General features: G+C 42.4%; 1 protein-coding gene and 1 non-coding gene across 2 annotated transcripts; both read left to right on the top strand.

Annotated features, from left to right (window-relative positions):
* Positions 1-2,240: 2,240 nt before the first annotated feature.
* Positions 2,241-2,348, top strand: LOC130972667 (small nucleolar RNA R71). Its single transcript, XR_009083831.1, has one exon. It is a non-coding gene; the product is annotated as a small nucleolar RNA R71 (small nucleolar RNA).
* Positions 2,349-13,257: 10,909 nt separating this feature from the next.
* Positions 13,258-13,833, top strand: LOC130966539 (uncharacterized). Its single transcript, XM_057891355.1, has one exon. It carries the CDS (start codon positions 13,258-13,260, stop codon positions 13,831-13,833), a length of 576 nt encoding a protein of 191 aa, XP_057747338.1.
* The last annotated feature ends 8,081 nt before the right edge of the window (positions 13,834-21,914 follow it).

Genomic DNA, 21,914 nt, shown 5'->3' with positions numbered 1-21,914 from the left:
TGGATGTGAGTGGTGAAGAGAAAGAAGGGATTTGATAGGTGATTGGTGAATGAGTGAAGAAGAGAGAGAGTGGTGGGGTTGGTGGGGATCCTGTGGGGTCCACAGATCCTGTGGTGTCAAGGAAAAGTCATCCCTGCACCAAATGGCATGCAAAATCATGTTTTGAGCCAATTCTGGCGTTAAACGCCGGGCTGGTGCCCATTTCTGGCGTTTAACGCCAGGTTCTTGCCCTTTCCTGGCGTTTAACGCCAGTCTGGTGCCCCTTTCTGGCGTTAAACGCCCAGAATGGTGCCAGACTGGGCGTTAAACGCCCAACTGCTACTTTTACTGGCGTTTAAACGCCAGTAAGTTCTTCCTCCAGGGTGTGCTGTTTTTCTTCCTGTTTTTCATTCTGTTTTTGCTTTTTCAATTGATTTTGTGACTTCTCATGATCATCAACCTACAAAATAAAATAGAATAACAAAAGAAAATAGATAACATATAACATTGGGTTGCCTCCCAACAAGCGCTTCTTTAATGTCAGTAGCTTGACAGATGGCTCTCATGGAGCCTCACATTTTCTCAGAGCAATGTTGGAACCTCCCAACACCAAACTTAGAGTTTGAATGTAGGGGTTCAACACCAAACTTAGAGTTTGGTTGTGGCCTCCCAACACCAAACTTAGAGTTTGACTGTGGGGGCTCTGTTTGACTCTGATTTGAGAGAAGCTCTTCATGCTTCCTCTCCATGGTGACAGAGGGATATCCTTGAGCCTTAAACACAAAGGATTCTTCATTCACTTGAATGATCAGTTCGCCTCTATCAACATCAATCACAGCCTTTGCTGTGGCTAGGAAGGGTCTGCCAAGGATGATGGTTTCATCCATGCACTTCCCAGTCTCTAGGACTATGAAATCAGCAGGGATGTAATGGTCTTCAATCTTCACCAAAACATCCTCTACAAGTCCATGAGCTTGTTTTCTTGAGTTGTCTGCCATCTCTAATGAGATTCTTGCAGCTTGCACCTCAAAGATCCCTAGCTTCTCCATTACAGAGAGAGGCATGAGGTTTACACTTGACCCTAAGTCACACAGAGCCTTCTTGAAGGTCATGGTGCCTATGGTACAAGGTATTGAAAACTTCCCAGGATCTTGTCTCTTTTGAGGTAATTTCTGCCTAGACAAGTCATCCAGTTCTTTGGTGAGCAAGGGAGGTTCATTCTCCCAAGTCTCATTTCCAAATAACTTGTCATTTGGCTTCGTGATTGCTCCAAGGTATTTAGCAATTTGCTCTTCAGTGACATACTCATCCTCTTCAGAGGAAGAATACTCATCAGAGCTCATGAAAGGCAGAAGTAAGTCCAATGGAATCTCTATGGTCTCATTTTGAGCTTCAGATTCCCATGGTTCCTCATTGGGGAACTCAATGGAGGTCAGTGCATGCCCACTGAGGTCTTCCTCAGTGGCGTTCACTTCCTCTCCCTCCTCTCCAAATTCGGCCATGTTGATGGCCTTGCACTCTCCTTTTGGATTTTCTTCTGTATTGCTTGGGAGAGTACTAGGAGGGAGTTCAGTAACTTTCTTGCTCAGCTGTCCCACTTGTGCCTCCAAATTCCTAATGGAGGACCTTGTTTCAGTCATGAAACTTTGAGTGGTTTTGATTAGATCAGAGACCATAGTTGCTAAGTCAGAGGGGTTCTGCTTAGAATTCTCTGTCTGTTGCTGAGAAGATGATGGAAAAGGCTTGCCATTGCTAAACCTGTTTCTTCCACCATTATTGTTGTTAAAACCTTGTTGAGGTCTTTCTTGATTCTTCCATGAGAAATTTGGGTGATTTCTCCATGAAGAATTATAGGTATTTCCATAGGGTTCTCCTAGGTAATTCACCTCTTCCATTGAAGGGTTCTCAGGATCATAGGCTTCTTCTTCAGATGAAGCATCCTTAGTACTGCTTGGTGCATTTTGCATTCCAGACAGACTTTGAGAGATCAAATTGACTTGTTGAGTCAATATCTTGTTCTGAGCCAATATGGCATTCAGAGCATCAATCTCAAGAACTCCTTTCTTCTGATTAGTCCCATTGTTCACAGGATTCCTTTCAGAAGTGTACATGAATTGGTTATTTGCAACCATTTCAATCAGCTCTTGAGCTTCTGTAGGCGTCTTCTTCAAATGAAGAGATCCTCCAGCAGAGCTATCCAAAGACATCTTGGACAGTTCAGAGAGACCATCATAGAAAATACCTATGATGCTCCATTCAGAAAGCATGTCAGAAGGACATTTTCTGATCAATTGTTTGTATCTTTCCCAAGCTTCATAGAGGGATTCTCCATCCTTCTGTCTGAAGGTTTGGACTTCCACTCTAAGCTTGCTCAATTTTTGAGGTGGAAAGAACTTTGCCAAGAAGGCATTGACTAGCTTTTCCCATGAGTCCAGGCTTTCTTTAGGTTGTGAATCCAACCATGTCCTAGCTCTGTCTCTTACAGCAAAAGGGAATAGCATAAGTCTGTAGACCTCAGGGTCATCCCCATTAGTCTTGACAGTGTCACAGATTTGCAAGAATTCAGCTAAAAACTGATGAGGATCTTCCAATGGAAGTCCATGAAACTTGCAATTCTGTTGCATTAGAGAAACTAATTGAGGCTTAAGCTCAAAGTTGTTTGCTCCAATAGCAGGGATAGAGATGCTTCTCCCATAGAAGTCGGGAGTAGGTGCAGTAAAGTCACCCAGCACCTTCCTTGCATTGTTTGCATTGTTGTTGTTTTCGGCTGCCATGTCTTCTTCTTCTTTGAAGATTTCTGTTAGGTCCTCTATAGAGAATTGTGCCTTAGCTTCTCTTAGCTTTCGCTTCAAGGTCCTTTCAGGTTCAGGGTCAGCTTCAACAAGAATGCCTTTGTCTCTGCTCCTGCTCATATGAAAGAGAAGAGAACAAGAAAATGTGGAATCCTCTATGTCACAGTATAGAGATTCCTTGAGGTGTCAGAAGAACAGAAAAATAGAAGAAAGAGGTAGAAGAATTCGAACTAAATCAGATAGAGTTCGAATTGTGCATTGAAAAGGAGTGGTACTCCATAAATAGAAGGATGTGGGAAGAGAGGAGGAGCTTTTTCGAAAATTAAGTTAAAGAATTTGAAAACATTTTGAAAAACACTAATTAATTTTCGAAAATAAGAGTGGGAAAGAAATCAAGTGATTTTTGAAAAAGATTTTGAAATTAGAAATCAAAAAGATTTGATTGAAAATTATTTTGAAAAAGATGTGATTGAAAAGATATGATTGGTTTTTTAAAAAAATGTGATTGAGAAGATATGAGTTGAAAAATATTTTTAAAAGATTTGATTTTAAAAATTAATAACTTGGCTATCAAGAAAAGATATGATTCAAACATTAAACCTCTCTCAGCAGAAAAGGCAACATACTTGAAATGTTCAATCAAATCATTAATTGTTAGCAAGTATCTTTGAAAAAGGAAAGAAATTGATTTTGAAAACATTTGATTGAAAAGATATGATTTGAAAAAGATTTGATTTTGAAAAACTTTGAAATCTTGAAAAAAAATTTGATTTGAAAACAAAATCCTCCCCCTTGTGCCATCCTGGCGTTTAACGCCCAATGCACTACCTTTTTGGGCGTTAAACGCCCAACCAGGCACCCTGGCTGGCGTTTCAACGCCAGTCTATCCTTCTTCACTGGGCGTTTTGAACGCCTAGCTTTTTCTGTGTAATTCCTCTGCTGCATGTTCAGAACCTTCAGTTCCCTGTACTATTGACTTGAAAATAGAACCAAGATCAAATAAACAATACATGCAAGACACCAAACTTAAAATTAGACACTAGACTCAAACAAGAAACATAAAATCTTTTTGGTTTTTTTTTTATGATTTTGAAATTTTTTTGTGCTTTTTTTTTGAAAATTATATGAAAATAGAAAATAAAAGCTTCAGAATTCTTAATTTGGATTCCAGGAATCATTGCAATGCTAGTCTAAGACTCCGGTCTAGGAATTAGACATGGCTTCACAGCCAGCCAAGCTTTCAAAGAAAGCTTCGGTCCAAAACACTAGACATGGCCAATGGCCAGCCAAGCCTTAGCAGATCATTGCTCCAATAGCAAGATTGATAGAGATCAACAAGCTCTTGTGATGATTAGTTGAAACCTCGGTCCAATAAGATTAGACATGGCTTCTCAGCCAGCCAGACTTCAACAGATCATCATGAAACACTAGAATTCATTCTTAAGAACTCTGAAGAAAAATACCTAATCTAAGCAACAAGATGAACCGTCAGTTGTCCATACACAAAACAATCCACAGGAAAATGTTTTTCTAAACATGACGGGGATTGTTTTGCCAGGGATTGTTCGAGTATGGACAACTGACGGTTCATCTTGTTGCTTAGATTAGGTATTTTTCTTCAGAGTTCTTAAGAATGAATTCTAGTGTTTCAAGGTGATGTTCTTATCATCACCAAAGCTGATTGATTTTCATCAATTTAGCTCTTGATAAAGATAAAGATAGAGGTACTTATGTAATTCATTGGTAGGAACTTCAGATAAGCGTATGAAGATGCCTTCCCTTCCGTCTCTCTGCTTTCCTACTGTCTTCATCCAATCCTTCTTACTCCTTTCCATGGCAAGCTTATGCAAGGGTTTCACCGTTGTCAGTGGCTACCTCCCATCCTCTCAGTGAAAACGTTCCTATGCTCTGTCACAGCATAGGCTAATCAGCTGTCGGTTCTCGGTCAGGCCGGAATAGAATCCAGTGATTCTTTTGCGTCTGTCACTAACGCCCCGCCTGCTAGGAGTTTGAAGCACGTCACAGTCATTCAATCATTGAATCCTACTCAGAATACCACAGACAAGGTTAGACCTTCCGGATTCTCTTGAATGCCGCCATCTGTTCTCGCCTATACCACGAAGACTCTGATCTCACGGAATGGCTGGCTCGTTTGTCAGGCGAGCACTCGGTTGTCAGGCGATCAACCATGCATCGTGTATCAGGAATCCAAGAGATATTCACCAGAGCCTTGGTTGCTCGTAGAACAAAAGTGGTTGTCAGTCACCTTGTTCATAGGTGAGAATGATGATGAGTGTCACGGATCATCACATTCATCAAGTTGAAGAACAAGTGATATCTTGGACAAAGAACAAGCGGAATTGAATAGAAGAACAATAGTAATTGCATTAATACTCGAGGTACAGTAGAGCTCCACACCTTAATCTATGGTGTGTAGAAACTCCACCGTTGAAAATACATAAGAACAAGGTCTAGGCATGGCCGAATGGCCAGCCTCCCAAAGAGGGTTCAATCATCAAAGCATGATCAAAAGATGAAAATACAATAGTCAAAAGGTCCTACTTATAGAAAACTAGTAGCCTAAGGTTTACAGAGATGAGTAAATGACATAAAAATCCACTTCCGGGCCCACTTGGTGTGTGCTTGGGCTGAGAAATGAAGCAATTTCGTGTAGAGACTCTTTCTGGAGTTAAACGCCAGCTTTTATGCCAGTTTGGGCGTTTAACTCCCATTTAGGTGCCAGTTCCGGCGTTTAACGCTGGAATTCCTGAGGGTGACTTTAAACGCCGGTTTGGGCCATCAAATCTTGGGCAAAGTATGGACTATCATATATTGCTGGAAATCCCAGGATGTCTACTTTCCAACGCCGTTGAGAGCGCGCCAATTGGGCTTCTGTAGCTCCAGAAAATCCACTTCGAGTGCAGGGAGGTCAGAATCCAACAGCATCTGCAGTCCTTTTCAGTCTCTGGATCAGATTTTTGCTCAGGTCCCTCAATTTCAGCCAGAAAATACCTGAAATCACAGAAAAACACACAAACTCATAGTAAAGTCCAGAAAAGCTAATAAAAATATACTAAAAACTAAACCAAATATACTAAAAACATACTAAAAACAATGCCAAAAAGGATACAAATTATCCGCTCATCAGTTACACGTATGGTCCTTTAGAGGACCAATGCCTCCCATAACTAGGTGCATTAGATGCACCCTCCTTGGAGTAGAACGCACGGCTCAATAAGCCCTCAGGAGAGCAAATGTTGGTACATTAGATGCACCCTCCCTTGTGTGCAATGCATTAGGAGAAAAGGTTTAGTGGAGCCAATTTATGTGGTGCATTGGACCCACCAGGGCATGTGTGCAACACATGGGAATCCAAGGACCTAGGGGGCTAATATATGGTACGTTGGACGCACTAGTTCTTGCGTGCAACGTGGGAGGAGAAGGTCCCAAGGGGAGGGACAAGTTTTGGTATGTTACACGCACCCCTTCATGCGTACAACACATGGGTAGAGCTAGGGAGTTGGTGGCTCTGTTTTCCTTCCCATGTACAATGCACTACTATGCGTGTAACGCATGGCATTGCTTAACACCCAACTTTGTCCTAGGTTTGGGTTCCAGGCAGTGAAATCTTGCAATTTGTTATCTCTATTTGCATTCATGAATCATAAACAAAAGAAAAGCTAATAAAGACTAATAAAATAGGAAATTAAAGGATACTAATCATTGTGTTGCCTCCCAACAAGCGCTTTTTTAACGTCACTAGCTTGACAGTGCGCTCTCTTGGTCAACAGATAAATGGATTTCTGATGATCCACTTTGCCGCCAAGATAATGCTTCAATTGTTGACCATTCACAGTGAGTCTTCTTTGGGACTCTACCTCCATAACCTCAATGTGGTCATAAGGAGACACCTTAGTGATTGTGAAGGATTTTGACCATCTTATTTTGAGTTTTCTAGGAAAGATTTTCAGCCTTGAGTTGAAGAGAAGGACTTGTTGTCTGGGATTAAATGTTCTTAAGGAGAGTTTCTTATCATGCAATATTTTGGTCCTCTCCTTACAGAGCTTAGCATTTTCATATGCGACAACCCTAAGTGCAACATATTTTGATCCTCAAGTGCATTACATGGGCTCTTAAGTGCAACGCATGGTTGGATTTGGTGCAATTTGCCTCTGTTTGATCTTCACATTGCAGGCACCAAATCCCACATTGCATGCATGGCTATATAAAGCACAATGGGTCTCTATTTGGTCTTCAAGTGTAGCGCATGGGCTCCCATGTTGCACGCATGGCTTGTTTTGGCACCAATTAGCTTCTATTTTTCTTTTCACATTGCAGGCATGGGTTCCCACGTGCAATGCATAGCTTCCTTTGGTGATTCTTGTCCAGGAGTTTTCTGTTTGGTCCAAAGAGTCCTCTGTTTGATTCTCCTTCTTATGCCTTTTTTTTATCATGGTTCCTAGCCTTTTCTTCTTCTTTGATCTTTGCAAATTCTCCTTCAAATTCTCCTATAACAAATGAATTCAAACTAACTAAAAGTAATGCTCATTGAATCATGAAATCATTGATTTTCTAACAAGAATCATTAACTTATTGAGTAAAATTCTAACGAAAAAAACAACTAAAGATGCAGATGTATCACAATGATGCATAGAAGCCTCTTCATAGGTGCAAGGATCAAGATTTGAAGATATGGGGGATTTGTATTTAAAATTCATCTTATCATAAGATAAATAATTTGAAATTGGATACATTTGAGTTGAGGAAGATGCTAAGCCTATTTTGGCCAATATACAATGATAACCCTTGACATATGAAGGATGGCTCTTATTTCTAATAGGCCTAGGAGAGGCCTGTACATCATTTGGGACAACAGTAGTGGTTGTTGGTGCCATTGGCACCATGTGATCATTAAGAACACTACTTGGCATGTCATTGTGATGCATTGGTGTTGAGTCAATAGTGGTGCTAAGAATGTCTTTAGTTGATGCATGAGAGTAATGAGATTATGTAAAAGTGTAATGCATGAAATCATTCTAAATGAATGGATCAATGGATCACTCTTCAAAGTTGAAATTAATAGTATTAGGCTAATGAGGATGCATATGAGGATGCATGTATGATGTTGTAGAATTTGTTCATAAAAGCTAATGTGTCTTGAGACAAATACTTCTCTAGATTCAAGATCAACCAATGCATACCCTTTGGTGCCTTCTTTGTAACCCAAGAAGCACATCTTTGTCCCCTTGGATCAAATTTAGTTCTGCCAACACTAATGAACTGGCATATGCCAAGCGACCAAATATTTTAAGATGAGTCAAGTCAAGTAAAGCTTAGTGCAATATATAATATGGACTGTGATTATGCAAACATTAACTTAGAATGAAATTTATGATATGAGTGGCATGAGCAACTGCGAATTGCCAAAAGAATTTGGAAACTTTTGAATGGAAAAGCAATAATCGAGCAACTCCAAGAATATGTTGATGCTTGCGCTCAACTATTCCATTTTGCTGTGGAGTTTTCACAGAAGATGTTTGATACACAATACCACTTTTTGCATAAAAATCTTTTAAGAGAAACTCAGGTCCATTATCAGTTCTAATACATTTTATTTGAGTGTCAAGTTGAACTTTAACAAATTGTACAAAATTTTACAATAGACCTGAAGCTTCAGATTTAAGTTTCATGAAATAAATCCATGTGTACCTACTCTTTTCTTCAACCACGGTTAAGAAGTATTTATGCCTAAAATTTGATGGCAAAGATGTTGGACCCCAAATGTCCATATGGACAATATCAAAGCATTTATAAGTTTTACTAAAACTAGATGCAAATGGCAACTTCTTTTACTTTGCCAAGTGACAAGGATCATAAGGTGACAATGTTGTGTTTTTCAAAATGTTACAATCAATGAAAGAAAAATCATTTTGAAAAAGTACAATTTTACTCAAAAAAAATATGACCTAATCTAATGTGCTATAGTTACTTATTGTCAAAGGACATGGCAGCAGTTTGAGGCTCTTTGTTTGGATTATTTGAACCATTCAATATGTGTAATTCAAAAGCTGCAAATGAAGGTTGATGAAAATACATGATTGGACTGTTTATTGTATAAAGGCCAATAACACACTTAGCTTCTCCAATCATCCTCAATGTAGCCTAGCCCTGAATTTCACACATTTGATCATTGATAAGCAATTTGCATTTTAAAGTTGCAATTAACTTTGAAACTGAAACTAATTTGAAGTCAAATGATGGAATAAACAACACATTTGTTAAAATCAAATTGTTAGAGAACATGATGGTACCAACAATGCTACTTGTTGTTAGACTACCATTAGACATTTTAATAATTATTGGTTTTATTTTGTTATAAGCTATGAAATCATTCAGATCAAAAGAAACATGATCTGTGGCTCTTGTGTCTGTGACTTAGAGAGGAGATTTTGGTCTAACCATTGATAAAATCCTTGCATTAAATTGCAACAAATGGATTTTACCTTAATTTGAATAAAATGGAATCTGAACCTGGTTTGCAGTTCCATGAGAATCCTATTGTGCAGATTGTCCTTTGAAAAGATTCATCAAGACTTGTCTTTAGTTTGCAGTTAAATCGATCCTTGTTGTTTCATTCACTTCTTCTTGGTTAACAGCTGAGGCACTGCTACTAATTTCATCATAATTCTGCTTAATGGCCATGTATTTGATGGAACCTTGTTTCCTTTGTTTCAAATATGGATGGAGGCCATACTTTTTGTAGCGTGTCTCCATTGTATGCCCAAGCTTTTCACAAAATGTGAACTGCATGTGGGTGCCTCTTCCCCTTCCTCTACTTTCATTGAGTTCTCTTTCTCCTCTACTTTTCCTTCACCCCTTCCTTTGCCAGATGCATCAAAGGAATTGATTCTAGTTTGTAGCAGTGCTTTGTCTAACGATTCAGAGCCAAAATTGTCAAATTGTCTCGTTTGATGAATGAGGAGAGAAAATACCATATCAACACCTGGAATAGGATCCATAAGTATTATGTTAGATCTGAGATTAGCAAACCTCTCATTAAGGTCTCTCAAGAATCGAATAGTGTGGCTCTCTTGCCTGTATTCTCTTCTTTTTGCTAATCCACAATTGCATTTATCTACACAAATGTGTAGCTTGGAACAGGTCTGAAACTATTCAGTTGTTCTCAAATCGTCTTCAATTTTGCAAAGTAAGCAGTAACAGTTAAATCTCCTTGCTTCATACGATACATTTATTCCTTCAATTCAACTACTTTGAATTTGTCTCCATGATAATAACGATGTTTCAAATCCTTCCACAGGTCAGAAGCAACTTTATTCCAAATAATGTTATCGATGATATCACTATTCAGTAACAAATTGATCAAGGACACAATGAACGTATTACATTTTTTCCATGTCTCAAACATCACATCATTTTCTTTCGGTTTTATAATGATTTCATCAATGAATTTCAATTTATTCTTTCCTTTCAATGCACGAATCATCGCATTGTTCCAGCTGTGATCATTTGTAACATTCAGAATAATCGAAACAATAGGAGTTCTAGGATTCTCAACTGAATGTATGAAATATGGACTGGATGAATCTGCAACCAAATTCGGATTTGATTTTGCTATTTTAAGCTTGCAACATGCTCAATTGATTGAGAAGATTAGCGAGTTACTGCACATCCATTGATCTAGGTTGTGCGTATGAGTTCACTGTTTCAGCATTTGGATCATCCATGAATCACACCTTTTGAAATCAGCTTCTATCGTGAATCGATAAATTTGAGAAATAGCAGATTTAGAACTTTCTCTCAAAAGTTCGTTGATCGGAACACTCTCATCTCTCCTACATTCATCACACCATGTAAAAATTGTGTGCTAGAAAATGGAGCTTTCATCGATCTCTATGGTGTGAGATTTTGAGAGAAGGATGAGAATGAAGTGAAGATAAATGTAGAAAATTTGATAAAGGAGAGAAGAAGGAAAAAAGAAAAGAAGAGTGAAACTTATGTAAATTAAAAGAATGAACTCACTCATGTGAATTAGTTACATTGTTACTATTTATACAAACTACACTCTATTAGGAGCTACTAGAAGGCTAATTAATTTAGCTATCATTCTAATTGACTTAATGAACTAGCATAACCAACTAAATAACTAACTTACAAACTAATCAATGAGTCAAATGATAGCGCCCTTTGATTCCAATAAAATTAAGTGAGGTGGTATGCATTTTTTCATGAGTTTGTTTCAATCCAATATTTTTTATTTTACCATAACCAATATGTTTTGCAATATAATATATATGTATATGATTACTTTTTAAATATTTTTTAATGCATGTATATGTAAAAGTAATACAGCACCTCTAATATTAAATTATCTTTCTTCTTTTCCATCTCTTCTTTTATTTTATTTTTTGTACCTTAAAAGTATTTCATTGATTTGTATAATTTTTAGTTTCTATGTAATTAATTGTAGTAGTCAATTCAATTAAATAAAATATTTTTTAAATATAATTATTTTAAATTAAAAATATTTTTTTAAATAATATTTTTTATTTTAAATTTCTTTTTTCATAGCAACAAATAATTAAATTTACAATTAAATTGATAATTTTTAAATTTAAACAGTAAATTTATTCAAGAAAAATTTATTTTAAAATATTATATCAGATTAATAAATTAATTACTCAAGTGAAAAAATTTTTATATGTGTATAACTGTCTCAAAAGCCCTTCATCATTTTTTTCACATTTTTGTTTGTCTATTTATATTTTTTTTGTCACATATTTTCTAATAATAAGTATCCTGTCCCTTTTATGTTATATTCGTTTTGTTGCCACATCATTTACATTTTTTAGTGTTTATTTATAATATCTGTACTTTAGAATTTATTTTTTCTATAAAATCATTGTTTTCAAAATTATGCTTAAATAATAATGTTATAATGCAGTTTCTTCAAATATATTTTATTATATATATAATATAAATAAAATAATTAATAAGAATGAGATGAAAATTCTTTTGAAAAAATCAGTGGTATACATTAGATTATTAGTCACAATTCTATTTAAATTTGTGCTATGTTTAAATTGGTGTATAATTATTTATAAAAATATTTAACAACTAAAATAAATTAACCAACTTAATATTTATTAATTATTGCAACAATTAATAAATATTAAATAAATTAAATTTTATTTTTTTTGTTTTTTTAATATTACCATTTTATTTATGTCCTTTAGTGTTTAATTTTTTTAATGCTAATATGATTTTATTATATTTGTAATCATGTTTCTATATATATATATATATATATATATATAGAAATCGAAAAACTGAACTCCTTTAGTTGTTCACCTGTTACACAATTGTTACGGACCACCAGTTCAGCCCAACTAACCGCCGGGTCGGGTCATCACCTCCGACCCAGGTCCAAACTCCGCCAAGGAAATTCTATGGGTCGGTTCTCGGTACCCGACCCGGCCGATGACCGACTTCACCACCTACGCAATCCATCACTACGCCTAGCAAACCGGTCGGGTCGGTTTCTCGGGGTCACGACCCGAAGTTCAGAACGATCAGCTCCCCCCACGTGGACAAGGACAACTTACAGGCGTCCTGGCCAGTGGGCTAGGTCATCTTTGGGCCCACCCAACGCAGTATATAAGGGGAGAGGTCAGCACTCTCCCCGAGGTACACATCACCTTACCTAATTTGGTTATCCTCTCGTACGGACACTGACTTGATCGTTGGAGTGTCCTTGCAGGTGGCCATCCCCCCTTGTCTATCTACCGCCACTCCCACCGACCTCCAATCCTGGACCAAGAGCCCACTTCGAGTTGCTTCAGGGTCTCACCATCTCATCCCTTCAAGGTCTCCCGACCCGTCGAGTACCCAAGAACCCCAGGTAACGAACATTGGCGCCGTCTGTGGGGACCCTGAAGCAGACATTGAGCGATTCAACACTTCGGAGGAACTCTGCGAAGGAAGCGGAGCCCGCCTGAGCAGGGCAAGCTCGATAGCCCATGCCGGCGAACAGCTACGATCCTCCGTCCAGCCGAACCAACAAATTTACACCAAGACCCCTGAAAGACATCCCTTCGGAGGAACGGGGGCCGACAGCACCAAGATCATGCAAGAACTTAGGCATAGAGTACAAAACCTTGAGCGAGAGCTGGCAGCGAGGGGCCGATCCCACGGGGACGCGCCACTCCCGCGGCGACGCCAGCCGATTCCACACCCGCACTCGCTCCCCCTCCCGAAGACACGAGAGCCGAGAAAGGAGCCTAACGGAGCACGGTGAGGCGCGTACCCAGGCGACCTCCCGACGTACCCAAAGCAGGTCTGAGAGCTATTGGGAGTCCCAGAAAGGAAAACCAAGAAACAGAAGGACCCCATTATCATGGGAGCCACTCCTTTCTACCCCTCGATCCTCAAGGTCCGGCTCCCGAAAAACTTCGACAAGCCGACGGACATGAGGTACGATGGGACTAAGGATCCCCAGGAGCACCTCACAGCCTTTGAAGCAAGAATGAACTTGGAAGGGCTGGGTGATGCGGTCAGATGCCGAGCGTTCCCTGTGACGCTAGCCGGCCCAGCGATTCGATGGTTCAACGCCCTCCCACAAGGGTCCATCACAGCTTTTGTGAACATCTTCCAAAGCTTCCTGGCTCGGTTCACGACAAGCATAGCCAAGGCCAAGAACCCAATCAACTTGCTAGGGGTTACCCAAAAGCCCAGAGAGCCGACCAGAAAGTTCCTAGACAGATTCAACGATGAGTGCCTAGAGATTAACGGCCTTACGGACTCAGTCGCTAGTCTTTGCTTAACGAACGGCCTGCTAAACGATAACTTTAGAAAGCACCTTACTACCAAGCCTTTCTGGTCCATGCAAGAGATTCAAAGGGTGGCCAAGGAATACATCAATGATGAGGAAGTGAGTCAGGTTGTAGTAGCCAACAAATGGCAGCTCTCAAACCCCCTAGGTCGGCAGGCCCCCCAGGTCGACAGGTACAAAGAAGCTCCCAGGGACGGCACCCTAGATAAGTAGTCCAAGCAACCTCCACGGGTAGGAAGGTTCACGAACTACACGCCACTTACGGCGCCCATAGTAGAGGTTTACCAACAAACTGCAAACAAGGGAATCCTGTCCAGACCTAGACCATTGAAAGAAAGAATGGGAGGCAACAAAAGCCTTTACTGTGATTATCACAAAGGATTTGGTCACAAAACCCAAGACTGCTTCAATCTCAAAGACACCTTAGAGCAGGCTATTAGAGAAGGGAAGCTGAATGAATTCTTCCGGCTCATCAGGGAGCCGAGAAGACAAGAACGAGAACGTTTCGAGGAAGATCGTAGCCGAACAGTCAAACAAAAACAAGAACCCATGGGGGATAACAATAACCCCAATCTTTGTGGTCAATATCATGGTCGGGCGCGACAGCCCTCCTAAGTCCAAATCGGCAGCAAAAAAGGATACCCGGGTACTCTCCATCTCAACAGAAGGTCCCGTCGCTAGCAAAAGATCTCCCACGATATCCTTTGGCCCGGAAGATAAATGGTTTCACGACCTCCCCGAGAACCCCCATGGTGATCACTGCGATGATCGAAACAAGATTAGTCAGACGAATCCTCATCGATACGCGAGCTGATTCTAACATCCTATTCAGGAACGTGTTCGACGCCATGGGGCTCAAGGAATCTGACCTTAAGAGCCACCAGCATGGAGTTATGGGACTAGGAGATAACTACATAAAACCTGACGGGAAGATCTCTCTCCCAATCTGCCTGGGAACTGGCGACGCCAGGAAATCAGTTATGGCAAACTTTGTAGTCCTCAGAGACTCCACAGCCTACAATATCATCCTGGGGAGAAAGACCATCAACGAATTCTCAGCTATAATATACACTAAGTTCCTGACAATGAAGTTCATAACGAACAAGGGAACAGTCGGCTCCAAAAGGCGAGACCTAGAAACGGTAGTCGCCTGCGACAGCGCCAGTCTATCCTTAAGAAAAGAATCCAAGAGGGCAGCTGGCGTGTTCTTGGCAGACCTGGACGTCAGGATGTAGGACAAGCCGAGACCAGAACTAGAGGGGGACATAGAAAAGTTTCAAATAGGGAAGTCGGCAGATCAGTTTACCTTTGTAAATAGGAACCTGCTCTATGAACTCAAGGGACCCCTCATGGAGGTTGTAAGGGCAAACGGCAACCTCTTCGCGTGGACACCATCAGACATGCCGGGACTGGATCCCAAGGTCATGTCCCACCGACTAGCCGTAAAACCTAACGCTAAACCAGTAGCCCAGCAGCGAAGAAAGATGTCTCAAGAAAGGGCCGACGAAGTCGCCAGACAAACAGCAGGGTTACTTGAAACAGGATTCATCAAAGAACTCGAATATTCAACATGGCTGTCCAATGTCGTCCTAGTCAAGAAATCCAGCGGAAGGTGGAGAATGTGCGTTGATTACTCCGATCTGAACAAAGTATGCCCAAAAGACTCTTTCCCCCTCTCCAACATCGACACCTTGGTCGACTCGGCGGCAGGATATCGATTTCTCAGCTTCATGGATGCCTAGTCGGGCTACAACCAGATCCCGATGCACCGACCTGACGAGGACAAAACGGCATTCATAACGCCAGGGGTACTTACTGCTACAAAGTAATGCCCTTTGGGCTGAAAAATGCGGGAGCCACCTACCAAAGACTAATGAACAAGGTCTTCCATGACCTCATTGGCAAGTCAGTAGAAGTATACGTTGATGATATCCTGGTGAAAATAGTAGAACCGAACAGGCTAATAGACGACCTCCAAACTGTCTTCAAAGCACTAAGAAAATTCAAAATGAGGCTCAACCCACTCAAATGCGCATTCGCCATGGAGGCAGGGAAATTTTTAGGGTTCATGATAACACAAAGAGGGGTGGAGGCCAACCCAGACAAATGCGAAGCCGTCCTCAAAATGACAAGTCCTAGGTATGTCAAGGATGTGCAACGACTTACCGGGAAGCTCACAGCTCTATCACGGTTCCTCGGCACCTCAGCAGAAAGGGATCACCTTCGAATGGACTCCGGCATGCGAAGAAGCGTTCAACCACTTAAAAAAGATACTCTCAAAACCTCCCGTACTCAGCAATCCTAGAGAAAGGGAACCCCTGTACTTATATCTAGCTGTGACCACACAGGCCATGGCAGCAGTCCTTGTCCGAGAAGAGGACAAAACTCAACGCCCAATATACTTCATCAGCAAAGTACTCCAAGGGGCGGAGTTGAAGTACACTAAGTTGGAGAAGTTGGCTTACGCCCTGCTGACCTCATCCAGAAGACTAAAACAATACTTCCAAAGGCACGTGATCATCCTAAGAATCGACCCAGCTATTCGACAAGTCCTTTAGAAACCCGACCTCGCGGGAAGAATGATTGCATGGGCAATAGAGCTATCCCAATACAACTTACAATACGAACATAGGCAAGCAATTAAAGCCCAAGCCATGGCAGACGTCCTAGTGGAAGTCACAGGGGAGGCTCCTGACATAGCGAGCACACGGTGGAAACTCCATGTTGACGGAGCATCCAACCAAACGTTTGGAGGAGCTGGGATCATTCTCGAAAACTCAACAGGAGTAGCCTATGAGCAATCGATCAAATTCGATTTCCCAGTCTCTAACAACTAGGCAGAGTACGAAGCCCTAATAGGAGGGCTAATGTTAGGCAAAGAGGTCAGAGCATCAAGAGTGGAAGTTAGTAGCGACTCCCAGGTCGTTACTTCCCAGATAAACGGCAGTTACCAAGCCAGGGACGCACTACTACAAAAATACCTGGAAAAGGTAAAAGAGCTATGCAAAAGCTTTAAGGAGGTCATAGTCTAGCATGTCCGTAGAGAAAGAAACGCCCGAGCCGACCTCCTCTCTAAATTAGCCAGCACCAAACCCGGGGCGGGGAACAGATCCCTAATCCAGGGATTGGCAACCGAACCAGCAATCATCTTATGCGCAACCGAAACCCCAAGCCCCCCCTCATGGATAGACCCTATCCTCCGATACCTGGAGCATGGAGGAACACCCCCATACGAGAAGGAAGCACAAACCATCAAGAGGGAAGCCCCCAAATACGTAATCATACAGGGACAGTTGTACAAGTGAGGGCTCTACCAACCCCTACTCAAATGCCTGCGCCCTGACCAGACGGACTACGTCCTAAGTGAAGTCCACGAAGGATGTTGTGGCCACCACATCGGGGGAAGATCACTGGCTAGAAAGATCATCCGAGTAGGATATTACTGGCCCACGATGATGTCGGACGCCCAGGAGTTCGTTAAAAAATAGAAAAAATGCCAAGAAAATGCCAACTTCCACAAAGCACCACCCGAAGAACTCAACCTGATGATGGCCCCCCGACCTTTTGCCCAATGGGGAGTCGGCCTTTTAGGACCATTCCCACCTGGGCCGAGGCAAGTGAAATACTTGATAGTAGCCATAGATTACTACACCAAATGGGTAGAAGTAGAACCAATGGCTAGCATATCTTCAGCGAATTACCAAAAATTCGTATAGAGGCAGGTGGTCACCAGGTTTGGAATCCCAAAAATCGTCATATCGGATAACGGGACACAGTTCACCGACAAGAAGTTCAAGGGATTCCTAGCGGGACTAAAAATCAAGCAAAGGTTCTCCTCAGTCGAACACCGCCAAACCAACGGCCAGGTGGAGGCAGCTAACAAAGTCATCCTAAAAGGGATAAAGAAGCGACTTGAAGGAAAGAAGGGCTCATGGGCAGACGAGCTAGCTACAGTCCTGTGGTCTTACAAGACCACCCCCCAATCATCTACCAGTGAAACCCCCTTTCGACTCACATACGGGGTCGACGCAGTCATCCCAGTCGAGATTGGGGAGCCGAGTCCAAGGTTACTCCTCGGAGGAGGAAGTGAAGCAATCGAAAAAGATCTGGTCGACGAGACAAGACAAATGGCGCAACTAGCAGAAATAATGATAAAGCAAAGGATAGCCCTAAGGTACAATGGCAAGGTGCTAAAAAGAAGCCTGGAAGAAGGTGACTTGGTCTTGCGACGCAACGACATAGGGCTGCCAACCCCAGGAGAAGGCAAGTTGGCCGCAAACTGGGAGGGCCCCTACAGGGTAAGAGAGGTCCTCGGCAAAGGGGGTTACAAGTTAAAGAAATTGGATGGAAGCGAGGTACCGAGAACATGGAACATGGCAAACCTGAGGAGGTTCTACTCATAAGAAGGAGCGACTACACGACCTGACCCCCCTTTTTTGTTAAAATTTCTCTTGCATTCCTCTTTTACTATCTTTCACTTAATTATACATTACATTACTTCTTTGCTTCACAGTTCTAACAATGCGTCTATGATAAGTTTGTCTTTTTGCAAGATTCACGTCAAAACAACAAAATGATGAAAAATAACGAACGATCGACCTAACGGGAACCCGGGACTAATCACCCCGGGAACCAAAGGGACCCAAAGCAAAACGGCTCAAAGTGACAGGAAACAAAAATGGTAAATACCAAAAAAACGGTAAACCAAAAGGCCATGACGGCCCGAGTAAGCAAAAAACAAATAAACAATAAAGGCAGAGCCACGACGGCCCGAGTAAGCAAGCAATAAACAAAAAGCGACCTAATTAAGATAACAGTGCCAAAGTGTTCGTTACAATTAAAGGGAGCCTTAAAACAGGCCTTGAGATAAAAACATTACAAAAAAGGAATACAAAGACTGAAAGAAGTATCCATCTCAAGACTTGAAGATGTCAATGATCTTCCCGCCCTCAACCGTCTTCAGAGCCCCAACTTGAGAAAGATCAAGGTCGGGAGCCAGCACGGCTGCCTGGAGCTTAATTCCCTCCTTGGTCAGCTTCATGGCCTCCAGAGCCCCCTTTGCAAGCTCCTTGTTCTTATTCCTCAAAGCAGCCATCTCTTGGCGAGCAGTCTCTGCCGAGCTCTCCACCAACTTCAGTTTTTCCTCCAGCTCCTTGGCCCTCTTCTCAGCAGCAGCAGCCTCACCACGAGCGGTGTTCAGATCTTTCATCAAGGAGAGGTCCCGATCCACCAGCCTATTGATCTCCTTGGCATCCTCCTCAGCCTTCTTCTCCTACTCAGACAATTTTGTCTTCAGGGACTCCTCCTGAGACCTTGAGTCAGTCAGATCTTTTTGGGAGTCCCAAAACTTCACTTCCATAGCATGATAATTTCCCAAGATAGGCTCCACCTTCTTGGCAATGGCTACAGCTCGAAGAAGACTGCGGTAGATCCACCTCGCCTGCCCGGAAAGGTCAGCATCATGGAAAAACTCTTCGGTGCCAGGGAGCAACTGGGATTCAATGAAACCCCCAGCATCGAAGTTCTTTTCCATAACTGACAGCGCCTTCCCGGAATCCTGTTTTCTCTTCTTAGGGTTGCTAACGACTTTCAAGTCATCGTCACCAAACCCCAGATCCTCCTCGTCAAAAGGAGATTCCGCCTTCACACGCGGATTCACTGAGGTGTTCTCAGGGGGAACCTTTTCTCCGGCTCCCCCTGGTCGGCTCCGTCAACTCGAACACTACCCTCCTCGGCATCCTCCCGATCTTGACTCGCCGTAGGGGTCGCCGAGGAGTCCTCGCCACCCTCACCATCCCCCTGGATGAGGTTCATCAAGTCAGCCAAGGTTTTTCTCCCACCAGCCATGGAAACTGCAAGCAAAGAAAGAGAAAGCAAAGTTGTGAATGATAGAAAAGCAAAACACTAAAAACACAAAGGGAAAAGAACTCACCAACATACGACTAACCGGCCTCCCGGTCCCCCATAACCATGCAAGGATTAAGGTTTTTCTTGCCAAAAATAGACAACAAGATGTCGGCAATGTTGCAATCTTCCGGACTCAACCAGTCATAAGAGATTTTTATTAGATAATCAGATCCTGCCCCGAAACTCTAGTAGGTCGGGATCCGCCTTTCTCCCTGGCAGTAAGCCAGAAGGGTTGATGACCCTCGATTGGCCTAACTTTGAAAAAAGTAGACTTGAAGCCATGCAAGGAGTCCTCAAAAAGGCCAAAGATCCTGCGACCTTGCTGGGCCCTGAAGGACAATATACCTCTTCTTCGCCTTCCCCTGGCGAGAAGGATTCGTAAGAAGAAAGAGGTAGAGAAAGATGTTTACAGAAGTCGAAAGCTCCAGATATTCACAAACCGTCTCAAAACACTGGATGGCAGCCCAGCTGTTTGGGTGCAGTTGCGACGGAGCTACATCGCAGCGGTTCAGCAAACCTATGACAAAGGGGAGAAGGGTAGGCGAACCCACAACCAGTCAACAACCCGAGGAGCCACCAAGTTCTTCTGGCAGACGCGCTCCCGATCAGCAGGGACATAAACTTGGTAAAATGCCTCCTCGAGACCTCCCCTATACAAGAGCGCTGACTGGCGCAAATCCTGGAGGCTCTCTTTTGTGACCTTAGAAGGGGTGTCCTTCACGTCGGAAGAGACCCAGGCGTAATGATCGATGAAATCGGCTAGCGGCCGCTGAGCTTGGTTAGAAAGAACGAGGCACTCATCCATACCTACAGCGAGGGCACCACTTAGTTGGAACAGAAGGTCGGGAACCTGCAAAACAGTAAAACCAATTACAAACTAAAACCACCCCAAGACACCCCTATGCTAAACTAGAATTTAAACTAAACCCAGTGGCGCCCCCTCTAAAGGAAGAAACAGCGAAAAGCAAAAAAGAAACCCAGTCATGCACAGGAAATGCATAAAGGTACCAAGGGAAACCAGAGAAATAAAGAGGGAAGAGAAATGAACAACAACTTACCAGGAAAATGCAGAATCTGGAAAGGATAAAGGAGAAATCCAAAAGAATAAAGCAGCAGCAAGAGCAGAAATGGAAATGGAAGCAGCGGCAGTTCGAGAAAGTAGAGAGAGAAGAAAAAGAAAGTGGGGAAATAAGGGGTTCGCAAAAGTAAAAAGGGGCGAAGAGTGTAACCATCGGAAGGAGCGCCAAAAGACAGGGGCATACCTGTCTTTTTACACAAATTTCAAATCATGAAATGATGGGGCATTTAATTCCCCGCGCAGAAGCCAAGGAGGCAGCACCAAAGACGGGACAACCATGCGTGCGAGACACGAAATACCATCAACGGACTCCCGAGAAGAAGAACACATCCTCTCTCAGCGAATAGGACAAACGCGCCTAGCCACGAGCTCCAAACCTCAAGGCTAGCGCGTTGGGGGCACTTTTACGGACCACCAGTCCAGCCCAACTAACTGCCGGGTTGGGTCATCACCTCCGACCTAGGCCCAAACTCCCCCAAGGAAATCCTATGGGTCAGTTCCCAATACCCAACCCGAGCGATGACCGACTTCACCACCTGCGCAATCCATCACTACGCCTAGCAAACCGGTCAGGTCGGTTTTCTCAGGGCCATGACCCGAAGCCCCGACCCGAAGTTCAGAATGACCAGCTCCCCCCACGTGGACAAGGACAACTTACAAGCGTCTTGGCCAGTGGGCTAGGTCATCTTTGGGCCCGCCCAACGCAGTATATAAGGGGAGAGGTCAGCACTCCCCCCGAGGTACAGATCACCTTACCTAATTTGGCAATCCTCTCGTACGGATACTGACTTAATCGTCAGAGTGTCCTTGTAGGTGGCCATCCCCCCTTGTCTGTCTACCGCCACTCCCACCGACCTCCGATCCTGGACCAAGAGCCCGCTCTGAGTTACTTCAGTGTCTCACCATCTCATTCCTTCAAGGTCTCCCGACCCGTCGAGTACCCGAGAACCCCAAGTAACGAACAATAATATTATTCCATTTTTATGTTGTTGTACCCATATGATATGTTGTAATGTATTGAAAAATAAGTGAACATGTTAAAATGATGAGATGTAAGATAAATATTTTTTGAAAAAATTGCTAGTATTTTTTTTTAGTAAAACTTTATCTGAGTGGTATACATCATAGTCCAATGTCATGACTTTGAATAGCCTTTAACGTTGTCGTGCCGATATTCAAACTTACTCAATCTCTTGAGTTAAGATCAAGTTAGTCTAATCCTCAATACTTAGTAAGAAAGCTAATAATATAAGAGAAATGAAGTTTTGGTGGAAAGAACACTTTGTTACTTAAAGTGTTTGTTACAATT

Source organism: Arachis stenosperma, chromosome 3 (genome assembly GCF_014773155.1).
Source record: "Arachis stenosperma cultivar V10309 chromosome 3, arast.V10309.gnm1.PFL2, whole genome shotgun sequence".
NCBI lineage: Eukaryota > Viridiplantae > Streptophyta > Magnoliopsida > Fabales > Fabaceae > Arachis > Arachis stenosperma.
Note: the sequence above shows the minus strand (reverse complement) of the source record. Positions and strands in the feature narration are given on the sequence as shown.

Coding starts and splice junctions, on each gene's coding strand:
- LOC130966539 (XM_057891355.1), top strand. CDS start 13,258: ATGAGGTACGATGGGACTAAGGATCCCCAGGAGCACCTCACAGCCTTT.